This window comes from Lethenteron reissneri, chromosome 10, assembly GCF_015708825.2.
Source record: "Lethenteron reissneri isolate LAM-NWPU_2019-01 chromosome 10, ASM1570882v1, whole genome shotgun sequence".
Taxonomy (NCBI): Eukaryota; Metazoa; Chordata; class Hyperoartia; order Petromyzontiformes; family Petromyzontidae; genus Lethenteron; species Lethenteron reissneri.
This window is the reverse complement of record NC_083788.1, coordinates 5,991,026-6,005,298: the sequence shown is the minus strand read 5'-3', so window position 1 is coordinate 6,005,298 and position 14,273 is coordinate 5,991,026. Positions and strand designations below refer to the sequence as shown.

Sequence of the window (14,273 nt, the reverse complement as noted above, 5' to 3'; positions counted from 1 at the left end):
TGGTTGTCGGGAAAACAGTGTGCAGATTTACGGGGCCTGAGAACAGAAAAATCGCATAAAAGCCACCAGGAGATTGACGTGTGTGTTCCCGTACATCCTAACGAGGGTGCAAAAACGGTCGGGTGGCAATGGTCGCTCGCGATTACCTCACTGCACCAGCCAATCAACTGCCCGGAAAAGACGACCCTCATGCAACATGGCCACTGCGAAGTCCCTATGCAACATGGCTGCCATGACATCACCACCTCATGTGTGTAAGTCAGTCTGTGGCTGAGATAAGTTGTATTTGTATGTTAGCAATACATTTTAAAGTAATGTGATTTCGTGTGCATTCATTTGTGCGAGTGTGAGAGATTGCACGTATGCAATTTTTCACTGTATTTCCGTGGGAATGTCTTCATGTGTTTTTTGTGTGTTTTGTATCTGTGCGGCTTATCGTGTGCTCTGTTGGCCTTAATCGGTGCTTATTAACAGTCTATTAAGAGGCTGCGTGGAGGGGGATCTTTGCCTATTTATGACAATGCGTGTCTGTGTGCGGAGAGTCATTGTTAGCGATTGTGCACTCATTGAGTTTGCGAGAGCGCGCGCGTGCTCGTGGACCTGAGCTATGGCAAACTTTTAAGGGGTGACCTCGACCGCTCCTAAGTCCTCACGGAATATACGCGAATTTTTTTGCGTTAAATTCTCGTTTGGAATCGAGAAATTACCACGAGTCTTCGCCTATGCAATTTCTAGAATTACTTGAATTGCGTAAGTCGTTTGGGTACTCGGGCCCCTTGCTTTGGAGCAATTATGTAGGCAGGCATGTGTAATACCTAAGGGGGGCGGCTGCTCTTGCATTGGCTAAGGATGGCCCGGGCTGTATGTAAGAGGAAGCTCATGACAAGCAGCATTGGGGACTAAAGCCGAGTGCAGTTTGACTCAACAGCCCGAAAGGTAACACCTGCACATTATTTACTTACATTATAAGCGGTTCCTATGCACGTACACGCGCACACATATTTCAGGGTATGTCTCGTGAGAGCACGAATGGATTAACTGATAATTCGGTAGGTGTGTCTTAGCTGGGAACGACTGGGAACTGCCTTCCTTTACGCTGTGGGTAATTTCCTACACTACACTGTGTGTAATTTAAAATGCTGTTGTACATCGGGGTCCTTGAAGTAACAGGGACCCCCTGTCTGGGTTCGAGTGGCCGTCGGAACCACAGTTGGTACGTGAGTATGGCCAATGTATCAAGGTCAAGGACAAGGTCAATTCAAAGGGCAGAACAGGAATGGGGTAGGGTTAAGTACGAGGACCAGCAGGTTTTCTCCGCAGCGCTTCCCTACGCAAGGATGAAGCGGTGAAACCTTTCTGCGTAACTTGTGAAGCCGGAACCCTTTGTGTTACGGACAGGGGTGAGATGCAGTGGTGAACCGAGCTGCGGTCGGCAGTGCTGGGCGGTCTCGCGTTAATGTGCGGTGTGGCATAGGTAGTGCTGAATTGCGGTTGAGGTGCGCACGTGGATTGTTGAGGTGGCGCGTGAGGTCGCCTCCTTGTGATGACGAGTGACAGTTGGGGGGTGTGGTTGGGGTCTGGTTGCAATGGGTGTGGTGGGCCCCAGAGATCCATCCACACTGGTGTAGAGGAGTAGTGGGGGGAAGTGAGGGCATCGGCTGGAAAGAGCTGGATGACGTCATAGGGTGACGTCATGTTACCCAGAGGGGAGGGGTATTTAATGGGGACCCCGGGGCGAGGGCCGGGGTCATTGTGGGGAGCCGAGGGAACGGAGGTCTCGAAGGAACAGAAGACACGCCGAACGGACGACACGCCGCTCGGCACCGAGACCCTAGGCCGAGGAAAGAGTGGAATTAGTGGGAAGCTTAGGTGAGGATAGGCCGAGGAGTTAAGCGGGTACAGGGACGGTCCACGGGAAGGACCAAGTGTAGAAGTGTCTACCTCTGGTGTGATCCGGTGATTCTGTACGCGAGTGTAGTAGTTAATAAACTGATGATGATTGCTTGTGTTGCAATCGAAACGTCGTGATTTAATTTATTAAATTTTCTACCTACGTGACCAAAGAGTATGGATCCCTGCAGTCACAAAAACTTCAAATCTAGATTGGCAATAGCCCTTACAGAGAATCTCGTCTCCGTGTGAGTTTACACCACTACACTGGTGCTCCAGAACCCAAAAAGAGCAGAACCAAGGGTGTGGGGTAAAATCGCGAATGTGTGTGCGAAGCTCCAGTGCAATCCAAATTGTTTTGGTGGATGGTGGGGACTTCCCGATATCCGGAAGGCTATTCCAAACAGCCATGGTGCCTCGCGAAGGTTGAGGCAGCCTTCATTGATAACGTGTGTCTGTGTGTGCGAGTTTGGGAATGCGACAGGGCGTGGGCGTTGAAGAGTGTGCGCTCAGCCGTAATTTCTTTTTATTTTTGGGACAATTTGGACAGTTTCCATTTTTTTCTGCTCGCTGTCTAAAACCTCGCTACTCGTTGGAAACCCCCGTGGTGGCCTGACGACACGATGAAGCCAAACCAGCCCGAGCGAGCGTTGTTAGAGGTGACGGCTAGTCTCGCGCTCCCTGTGCCACTCTACCCCATCGCACACGCACAAGTGACCTGATTGACCAAATGACACAATAATGACACCGGCCAAGGATGCTCACATCACATCAGCCACCCCCCCCCCCCCCCCACAGCACGAACACCACACGTTACAAATATGTCAGCATTTTGAGATGCAATCTGCTTTGAACTACACGATGTAAAATAATCATCACTCCCATCGGGCGAATCGGCCTCACGTGAGTACCTGGTGCAGCGTGTAAACATCTTCAGTGGGGGAAGCAAAGGCGGTTAGACGTGGTGCTGACAAGACCACCCCCCACCTCGTCAGCCAGCCTACGCAGGCGCTGGCTATAGAAACAGCCTTTCCCCCCCCAGCGGTCTGTTTGAGGCTATCTGCGGCACCTTTGTCTGTGCGTATTTTTCGTGTGCAGAAATGGAGAAGAGGCCGCCTGGCACCGTGCGGACGAACCAACGGAACCGGAAGCCGAACGCCTCCCGGCGGAGTCGCTGGGGCGGCTGCGGCGGTGGCGTCGTCACATGCCTCGTGCTCACGGGCGCCCTCGTGCTCTCGGTGGTGCTGGCCTACACGCTGGGGCTCACCGACACGGTGGCAGGCACGGACATGCACGCGCACTCACAGTCGCAAACATAGACACGCACACGCCATCAAACAAAGAAGTGAGTGATATCTCGCTGAATCGAGCATTAAGGCGGTGCTCACCTGTTGTGTTTACAGCCCTGAGCCAGTTATGAATAGTGGGGGGGGGGGGGTCCATTTATAGCACTTCCCCATAAAGTGGTGCTCCATTTTGTGTAGCCAATGAAGAGCAGCTGTTACAGAGTCTGTTGGAAGTGATTGAGCCGCACAGCGTGACCTGATTTAGAATGTAAACACGATGGGGCCTCGTTATCCCCCCACAACCAGGAGTTGAACTCGCAACCTTCCAATCGAGAGCCGCTTGTGCTTACCGTGGAGCCGCCCGACTACATTTTACCTCTATAATAATTACACGCAGACACACGCGTACAGCACACATGAACGTACACACACGACACATTCTTGTACAGCGTTTAACAGACTGTTGGGGAAAGGGCTGTTGGCACTTACTGATACACGTATATAAATACACACGCAAGCATACAGACCCATGTACACACAGACATGAATACAGACATTATACTGCACATGCACAAGCACACAAGTGTTCACATGCTTGGACATATGCGTTGATGCATATGAACATTGAGCATTGATGTGTACTAACTTGACAAAAGAAACAAGCTCAAACACACAGATAAATATCACACTAACTCACACACTCACACATCATAGACAAAGATTCCCCATATAGCCTTTAACATACTGTTCGGGCAAGTGCTGTTAGTGAGCACCTATGAAGGTTGGCATGGCACACGAGGGGGTGGGTGGGCACCACCATGCCCGGCTGCCTTTGTCTGCCCAGTGGTGATGTTGACACGCTGCACCAGGTACTCATTTTAGGCTGCGTCGACTTATGACCAGTTCAGATAATTGTCATTGGTGTTGGCCGTGAGCGGGAATCGAACTTGGGTTGGTGGGTTCTTAGCGCAGCGCGCTAACCGCTACACTTCCGCTCCCAATTTGTGCCTGATAGACAAAACGCACACACCGTCTGTTTTTCTTTTCCATAGACAACTAAACGCTTGTGTTTTAAAATTTCAGAAAAGCTCACCGATTATGACATGGACGGGGACAGGGATTTCGACGTGGAAGATGTCAAGAAAATATTCCAAGGTAAGGGCTGCGATGAGGTTAATGGCATGCGTTCCCACCAGACCCACTCACCTACCTACCCAGCAATCTATACCTAATGTTGCCTTCTAACCTACCTACATCCTCACGAACACCACTTTACTCACCACCCACACTCATCCACCTACTTACCCTACCCCCTTCATATAGTCATCCTGATACCCATTCACTCACCTACATATTTAACGAAACACACTCATTAACTCGCCCATCCAATCACCCACCCACTCGTTCATCCACCAACCCACTGACTCACTCACCAACCCTAACTCATGCATTCGGTCACACACGCGCTCACTCACCTACTCATCCACCAACTGACGAACCCACTCACTCATCCATGTGATCACCCACTTACTCACTTTCCCACCCATTAATTCAACCACTTACTCGCTCACAAACTCATCCTTCCAATAACCATTCATCCACCCATTCACTATCTCACTCAACCATCGAATCAGCCAATCGCCCATCCACCCTCCCAACCACTGACTCGGTGCTGTGGTGTTGCTCCATCCTCCTTGCTGCAGACAAGCTGGACTGGGACGGAGACGGTGACGTGGATGGGGAGGACATGCACACCCTGCTAGCAGGTGTGTGGACTTGTCTGTCTTGTCGGACTTCGTGTAGCCCTTGTCTGGCTGCCCTGGAGCGGATTCAGAGGGGGGAGGGTGACTGGTTGGGAATTTGGCATGTACCGGTTTATCGATCCGCTGTTTTAAACCATTTTGATTGAAAGCTTTCGTGACTGCGGGAATTAATACTTTTTGGGTCTTTCGGTCAAATCGCAAATAATAGATAACGACGTTCCGATCGCAACACAAGCAATCGTCTCGCCTGAAGACGATTGCTTGTGTTGCGATCGAAACGTCGTGATCCATCGTTTCTATTTACGTGACTTGACCGAAAAAGACCCAAAGAGTTTAAAATAATTGGTTAGGCTCACGCAAGCATCTGTTGTTTAGGATTTTTTTGTAAATGCTACGTTCGGGCTAATGAGACGAATGAGACGATTCAAACTCCGTGGATGTCTCCCGGGGGCGGCGCTGGCTACACACGTGGCCTGAAAATCCAGCACTGTGGAGGGGGCGAGGGTTGGTAGATCACTGCACTATTGCTACGAAACTCCCTTCCCGTGTCGAGGAGGTGCCACATACCCTGGCTTGCCAGGTGAAGGTAGTACGCGTGGGTTTTCTCTGGGTACTCCAGTTTCCTTCCACATGTAAACAATTAATTGGCTGAAAACACCTTAATATATCGAGGACTGCTGAGCTTGGGCAGTTATTGGCATCGGCTCACCACGTGGCTGCCTTCCCACTTGTCCTTGGTTCCTCCTGGTGCCTCCGAGTCATCCTCTGCCTCTCACTACGAGAGTGAGCCGATGCTGCATGGTGCCACGTTGCAGGTTCAAATTGCTATTATTACGTCGGAGACGATGGAGGTGCATTGCCACTGAGCCAGGTGGCCACCTCAGTCCTTCACGGCTCGTGTTTTATTTCAGCCATCCAGAGCAAGTTCACCGGCAGCGAGGAGTCTAAGGCCGAGGCTCCCTCTGCCGACCCTGGCGACCACCACCACCAACAACACGAAGATGAACAAGACCAAGACGTTCACCAGCCACTGGGTGATCACCACCACCACCATGAAGATGATCACGACCACCACCACCATGAAGGCGACCACGATGAAGGTGACGACCACCATGACCATGACCACCACCGTTACCACGGGCATGATTCCGAGCAGGAGGATGATGATGATGATCAAGATGAGGAGGTCCACCTTCATCATGAAGTCGATCACCAAGAGGATCGCCGTGATCAGGAGGGTGATGATCAACTTAAAGAGGAGGACCTCCAACATGAGGATGGCCTTGATCAAGAAGATGATCGTGACGATGATGATGATGGTGGTGACGGTGATGAGCACCAAGAGGAGGTCGACGCTGTGCATGAGGAGCTCCACATTCACCATGAGGAGCTCCACGCCCAGCCTGAGGAGCTCCACGCTCAGCACGACGAGCTCCACGTCCAGCCTGAGGAGCTCCACGCTCCGCATGAGGAGGTCGATGCTCAGCAAGAGGAGCTCCACATTCACCATGAGGAGCTCCACGCTCCGCATGAGGAGGTCGATGCTCAGCAAGAGGAGCTCCACATTCACCATGAGGAGCTCCACGCTCCGCATGAGGAGGTCGATGCTCAGCAAGAGGAGCTCCACATTCACCATGAGGAGCTCCACGCTCAGAATGAGGAGGTCGATGCTCAGCCTGAGGAGCTCCACATTCAGAATGAGGAGCTCCACGCTCAGCACGACGAGCTCCACGCTCAGAACGAGGAGGTCTATGCTCAGCACGAGGAGCTCCACGCTCAGCACGAGGAGCTCCACGCTCAGCATGAGGACCTCCACGCTCAGCATGAGAATCACCATCATGGAGACGACCAACAGCAGCACCACGAGGATGGTCACCTTCAATCTGAGGGTGATCACCTCCACGAGGTCCACTCTCACAAAGAAGATGACCATCATGAAGAGGATGGTCATGATCATGGGGATGAGGATCAACATGTGGAGGTCCACCTTCATCAAGAGGGTGACCACCATCACCACGAGATTGACCCACACCATGAACAGGCCAACCCACACCACGAGGGCGACGCTGCCATCCACCCTGATGAAGTCAGCTACTTGCACCACGAGCATTTACACCACCCTGGAGAGGACGAGCAGGCCCAGGATGCATCCCATCAGCCAGGGGACAGCGACGAGGAGGAGCATTCCCCGCCACAGGAGGTGGTGGAGGGTGAATCTCAGCAGGTCCACGAAGATGATGTTGCGCAGCAGCGGCCGTCAGATGAGTCGCAGCAGCAGCAGGAGGAGGAGGAGTTGCAGGGACAGCTTGAGTCTGACATCAGCGCAGAGGCTGTGTCGCAGCAACACGAGGCCATTGAGGAGGCAGAAGAGGTCGGGACAGAGGAAGAGCAGAAGGCGGAGGATGGGGACGGCGGACTGCATGAGCACCATGCCGCATCCTCTGACGAGAATGAAATCCCCATGCAGCTGGAGGATAACGTTGAAGCGGAAGGTGACGGTGACGACGACGATGACGACGACGACGATGAGGTCGACGCCGCCCCAGCGGAGGACGTCCCCGACCATCGCGGGTCGAGTGAGCAAGGTGGAGTGGACGAGACGCATCCTGCGGAGAGCGTGGACTTGCCAGAGTCGAACGACGCCCACGGCAACGATGGCGACCACGAACGCAGCGCCGACTATCCGCCGCAGCAGTACGACGGAGGCAGCCACCGTCACGAGGAGCAGAGAGATGACGACGAGAACGCCATTCCTCTCAAAGAGGCGGATAACGGCGGCGGTGCAGCTGATTCGGGCGATGGTGATGCTGGTGGCGGACAACCCGAGCTTCACCAGGAGTTGCACAAGCTTCAGGATGAGGCTGATGGAGAAGTGGAGTTGGGGAGCGATTCTCTTCCTCCACCACTGCCTGGCGCCCACGGGGAGGGAGTGAGAGAAGGTGAGAGTCTAACGTGCTCAGACAACGATCGCCCTCATAGCCTTAACCAACCGTTTTGGCAAGTGCTGTTGGCGAGCACCTATGAGGTACAGCATGCCACATGAAGGGGGTGGGGTGCCCAGCATCACGTCCTGCTGCATTTGTCTCCCGGGTGACGATGTTTAGACATCGCACGAGGTACAGTGCTCATTTTAGGCTAAGTCGACCTTGGGCATGCCCAGAACCGGTTTGGCTTATTGTCACCAGTGTTGGTGGCCGTGAACGGGAATCTAACTCGGGTCGCCAGGTTCGTAGCGCAACGCATCGCTAACCGCTACACCACGCAGCCACACACACACTGACACACACACACACCTTTAATGCGTCAGCCATACTCGCACGTGTATGATTGCACTGCTCTTCCAGAGTTCTGAACAGATTCTTCCATGTCATGTGACATGATATGGCACCAAGTAGAAAAAAATGGGATAAATATTTTTTTATTTTATTTAAAGAATCTGACAACTTATCTGCCCGTCTGTCTGTCTGTCTGTCCTCACAGGCCACTAGAGGAGGAGGCCACAGAGCCGCAGGCGAGAGGGGCGAGGTGACAAGCCAACGTGTTAATGCTGCCACCAATGGCAACGTATGTCTGTGATGCAATAATATAGTGAATTTTTAAGAAAGGGTTTGTTTTCGATATGAATATGCAGTACACACGTGTACTGACGGGGCTGCGCGCGTGGTGGATACAGTGGCATTCTGGACGGGTCCGGGTTTCGGCACTGGCTCGGTAAATTTACCGCGATCCCTCCTGACTCAGTTCGCCGTCAGAGAGACGTTACAACAGTCGTCGGGTTTACCGCAGACCCCCGCGGGTGTGCAGTCTCGTTTTCGTGTGGCTGTCAATGCGGAAACACCCTTTTGCTTGACGACGTTTGTGGGGGGCGAGAAGGGGGGGGGGGGGGGGGGGGGGGATGGGTGGTGTAGGGTAGGGTGATACTGAGTAGATTCACCAGCATTAAGACAATCCACGGTCCCCCTCTTTAGGAAGGGGGGGGGGACCGTTTCCTAGTTTTTAAAATAAATATACAGTACATTTTAAATGCAGTATGATGACACTAATAAGCAAGTGGGCTGTGAGAATGGGTCGTGGTGCGTGGGACGTGGGTGCTGGATAGGGAGAGGGGGGCAGGTTACTACCTCGACAGGCATTGCAATGGCACCCAGCGGTGTGCAACCAAGGGAAAGAGCAAAGCCCGTCTAGGTGGTGGTGGTGGTGGTGATGAGACTGTCAAGAGCGGTCCTTGGTGGTTCGGTGTCGCCTCGGCAACGGCTATGGGATCTTGCATAAGGAAGGCAGCAAATGGCTCCGGGTTGTCGCAGCATGGGCAGGACAGCGCCATATCTTGCGGCGGCTATTGACGTCGATTCACTGTAGGTTCACAACGGCGGTCGGCAGGGATTTTGCGAATGCATCGCAGCCGGGCCAGGTAGCCGTCGTTCACACGCCCCCCTCCCGCAGGTGAGTGGGTTTGTAAACATCTGGGGTCGTGATTTGATCCTAGAATCGACCAGTTTTTTTCAGTCTCATTTGTGTTGATCCTTGCCTCTGTTCAGCTTCGTTTGTTCCTTCTCAGTTGTTCCGTTAGCCTCGAGGAAACGTTGACATTTACTCTGGGTAAATCGCAGGTAATCGATGTCCGCACTCGTGCAACATCATTGGTGCTGCCTACACCTGTAAAAGATGCGTATATTCGCCAATGAACACCGATCGTTATGTTCATGATATAAGTGCATCGAATCGTATACGTCAGGATGTATTATCTGATGCGTGAAATTTAACGCATGCGATCTCATACTACGAATTACAAAGAAGCTCAACACGTTCGTCAATAATACTGTGTGGCCTTAAAAGAACATTTTTTTACAATCGGCAACGTTTCAGGCAATAGTGATTCTTCATGGCACATCACACCTAACACAATTAGGCTAATGGAGTGATTAAAACTGAACTGAGGACACAGGAAAAGGGAAACTGTACAGAAGGGACAGACAAGAGCCAATGCTTGAATTGAATCTCTCGAAGCCAGCTGCTGCTCGTAGTAAAATCACGATGAAAGTCGGGGCTCAGATGGCCCCAGCCACTCGGCCAGATTCGCTCCGTCATTGGAATCTTCTTCATCACCATGCCTGTCCTATCCACTGCTGGATGCAGGCCTCCCCCTACCCCACACCAACAAACTTCCTCGCAGTCCTGACGCTACATTCCATCCTGCTTGTGCACGCATGAGCCGACTTCATTGCGCCACCTTCCACAGCGGGTCATCCTCTCGGACATACAGTAAAAGCTTGGATTGCGAGTCACTTGGTCTGCGAGTGTTTTGCAAGATGAGCAAATTTTTTTAAATAAATAATAATTTGATAAACGGAGCGAGGTCTTGCAATACGAGTAGTACGTGCATACGCTTTGTCTGCCGAGCGTCACGTGATCACAACTGATACACGAGTGCTTTGGATTTTAAACACGTTTCCGGAACGAATTATGCTCGCAATCCAAGGTTTTACTGTATTTGTTTTCCCTCCTTTAGCTACTATTGCATCACCAGTCTTGTCCATCATCCATTCAAGCCACGGCATATCCTGCCCTGACCCCCTCCCCCCCCCCAGTCGACACGATGTCTCTCTTGCGTTGTGGTCTCTAATGCTGCTCTCGCTGTAATTCCCATCGTGTGTCATTCTGTCGTGCTGCTTTGCGTGCTCTCCAGCTTTAAAAAAAAATATTTTTACACGTCCTTTGTCATACTCTGCGTCCGTGATCTGCGTATGCACTGATTCATAACGTTCTTTTATAGCCCACGTTGCGTCTCGTGTGCACGTGGTAGGGAAATGTAAATTTCCATCGAGAGCAATAATGCTTGATGTTTATTGTCCAGTGTTCTACGGAGATTCGACCGCTGTCGGTCGTGGGATGATTGCCATGGGATGATTGCAATAGCTCGCTCACGCGTTACACGCTCAACGCTCGATTGTCGGTACATGGCGTCATCTGGGATTACAAGGCTTAACCGTGCTTTTTGGTGGGGTGGGGGGGAAGGGGCAATGGAAGATATATGTAAGTACGTATGTTGAACTTCTTTCGCACCGTACGTAACCAACGGTAGATGTGCGAGGTTAAGGACAACAAACTAAACACAATACTTGTAGGAGATGGGAGTTGTACCGCGCTCATTAGCACCTCGTGCTCCTCGCACGTGACTCGGCGACCGATGACGAGCGAGGCTTCGTTTCTCACCGAATGTTTCCCAGGTGAAACATGAAAAGGCAAAGTGTGTGACGAGTTGTAGCGGCCCCGTCGTGAGAGCGAAACTGGACGTGGTGTTGCCCGGTGCAGGAATATGGGAATTGAGCCCTGCCTGTTCCGCTCCGAAACGATAATAACTGACGGCACCATTGGTACCTCATTTGCCAGTAAAAAATATGATTGGTTTTTTTACCCTTTTATCTGCCAACAAAAACTGACACCTTTTTTACGAGGAGTCATGTTTGCATAGACCACAATACCTGCAGTCATAATGCAAAAAAAAATGACTGCAGGTATTGTGGTCTATGCAAACATGACTCCTCGTAAAAAAGGTGACAGTTTTGTTGCCAGATAAAAGGGTAAAAAAACAATTATTAACTGACGGCACATCGAGGTGAACGATCAATATGGGTGGTTTATCAGCCAATTTATACAGTTTTTTAATTATTATTCGTGTTTTTGTTTCTGGGCCATACCTCTCCCTCCCCTTATGATCCCGGATAATCGAGGGTTGACTGTACCTGTTGTAAGAGGATGTGTGTGTGTAATGCTTCATGCCTGGTTCGTGTACCTCGTGAACTCGTGAACTCAACTCACAGCGCTGCCCATTGCAGCCTGTGCCGGTACTGGCGGCGTTGCTGGCGCTCGTTCAGAGCCAGGGGGACTGCAAACCCGAGAGATGAAACGTGGACGATGCCATTCACTTTCACCGCCATTCACTGTCATAGAAATCTGGACGTTAACTTGACCTTTCACTTTCACGGAGGTCGGTCTGTTCCTGCAACCGCGATTCGACGAATTTTTTTAACGTTTGTCCTTACGATTTCACCCGAGAATCGTATTTGCTTTTTTTTTCGTGGTGAATGTAGCAGCCCTCTGGTGGGCAGCGGTGGAAATGATCACGATGCATCCGTGTACGAATCCTAACCAATTCGATTATTGTACTCGCGATTCTACGCGGATAACTTAACCGCAATCGATTTGAATTAATAAGCAAATGCAGTGTGACCGCGCTAATGAAGTTAAATGCGCAAGTATCACTTCATTAATAGCAGCTTCATCTTCTTGGTTCTTTCGGTAAAGTCACGTAGAATGTAAATAATAAAATAATAAAATAAAACATTAAATAATTCTCACGACGTTTCGGCCACAACGCAAGTAGCTGTCCTCAGGTGGAGAACAGGTCTGTCGAGGAGACAGTCACACACAGAGTCAGACTCTGTCTCCTCGACAGACCTGTTCTCCCTGCAGTCACGAAAGCTTTAAATCGAAATTTAATAGCAGCTTGTTAAAGTGAATCGCAGTCACATCAATTGACGAGCCCTCTGCGAAAAAATGTGAACGGCCGTCGACTTTATTAGTCGAGTGGTTTTTTCTTGAGAGTGAATGGCGTTCAAATCGATATCCCGCGGTTAACGTGAATGGCGATAGCCTGCATCATTCGATGTTCCACGCGAATGACAGGCGCGTGATTTAATATATCTCGGTGACTGCACGAGGCCGTTATCTTTCGTGAGAATATTTCTATGAAGGCGAATGGCCGTTCATTTAATACCTCCCCCCCCCCCACCCCCTCACCATCTCTGGGGTAAGCTGACTTAACTTTTTTTTGTTACAGCTCAGTGTGATTTTACTTGATGAGGAATTGAGAAAATCGATATGGTTGATAAGCAATTATACGAGCAGAACTATATCAACTTATCGTACTCGCAAATGGAATGAAAATAGCATTGTAACTAGGTAAACGGCGTTCAGTATCACAATGACTACTGGACATGTGAAAAAGAGCTGCATAGCTCATCGGATTCCTCGAGTATAAATATTATAATTCTGATTTAGAAAGTACAGGTTTCCCTCGCTCTGTGCGGGTTCGGTTTGTGCGATTTCGCGTATGTATGCCAAACCTATTTATACTCAAAAATTCGCTATACAATACGCAGTTTGAATTCACTCCTGTGCAGCTATGCGCTCGGACGTCGGTGCAACACTGCGTGTGTACCGTGTGTACTGTGTGTCTACACTGCGTGTGTACCGTGTGTACTGTGTGTGTACACTGCGTGTGTACCGTGTGTGTACTGTGTGTGTGCTGTGTGTGTGTGCTGTGTGCTGTGTGTGTGCGCTGTATGTGTGCACTGTGTGTGCACTGTGTGTGCACTGTGTGTGTACTGCGTGTGTACCGTGTGTGTGTACAGTGTGTGTACTGTGTGTACCATGTGTGTACCGTGTGCGCTACTCGGCAGGCAGCTGTCTCATGCGGTTTCGCTTTGTGCGCCCATTTTGTTGGAGCACATCTCCTACTACTACTACTACCACATGGAGCGAGGGAAACCTGTAAACGAAATAAGTTATCGCAATCAATTTCATCCCATCAGGGATTTGCTCTGATCAGGAAGATTTTACTGTGAATAACAGCACATTAATCACATGATGAATTCCATTTAATCACGTACGGCTCTGAGGACAATAATGTGACAACGCACGTTTAAATTCCAGAGCATGTGAAAATTTTCATCTGATCGCAGACGGATTTTCATGTATATATTGTGAAAGCTTCCGTTTAAAACTTTACGTAAATCACAATAACGCCTGACGCCAATCGCTGTTGGGCAAAAAAATATTCCGTTTTGAAAACGTGGAAGTTACTCTACTTTTTGTGAATTATACAAAAAAACTGAGCAATCGTTTTTTTTATCTTGGTTTTTTCTGTTGAAACATCAAAAGTAAAAACGTTTTCATATATATCACATAACCTGATCGGAGCTAAGTGAGCCTACGAGCCCCTTTCTCAAGGGATATCTCGAGTTATAAAAGTAAATGCAAAGTGAATGTGCACGGCAAGTCTATTTTATCATTAGACCTCCCATGAAAGTGACCGGCGGTCGCTTGCTAATTAAGCTGGATGGGCAGTCGCTAGTCGACGCCAGTGTGTCAGCGGTGTCACCGGTATTCTCCCACCTCCCAGCGCCGTTTCCCCTTGTGTCGTGGAACTCGCGAGGCACCTTTTACGCGCCGTGCGAATTAACAACACCACTCGCCCACTCCGTTGCTAGTGATCCAACCTGACCCCTCATCAGAGTGTATAAACCAACCTACGATCCTGGGAACCCACTGC

The 14,273-nt window shown here is 50.4% G+C and overlaps 1 protein-coding gene across 3 annotated transcripts in view; it reads left to right on the top strand.

Annotated features, from left to right (window-relative positions):
• LOC133340837 (sarcoplasmic reticulum histidine-rich calcium-binding protein-like) overlaps positions 1-14,273 on the top strand; it is a 316,152-nt gene that overhangs the window by 7,623 nt on the left and 294,256 nt on the right. Inside the window, exons 2-7 of one of the 3 annotated variants that reach the window (XR_009754949.1) lie at positions 2,989-3,171; positions 4,260-4,331; positions 4,880-4,942; positions 5,851-7,878; positions 8,420-11,328; positions 11,520-12,281. Coding sequence is in view for 1 of the 3 variants with exons in the window: in XM_061549263.1 (XP_061405247.1) it covers positions 2,989-3,171; positions 4,260-4,331; positions 4,880-4,942; positions 5,851-7,878; positions 8,420-8,427 (2,354 nt within the window). In the remaining 2 variants the exon portion in view is untranslated. Of the gene's footprint in view, positions 1-2,988; positions 3,172-4,259; positions 4,332-4,879; positions 4,943-5,850; positions 7,879-8,419; positions 12,282-14,273 lie in introns of those variants that run through there. The other 2 variants (XR_009754948.1, XM_061549263.1) reach the window with 2 other exon arrangements.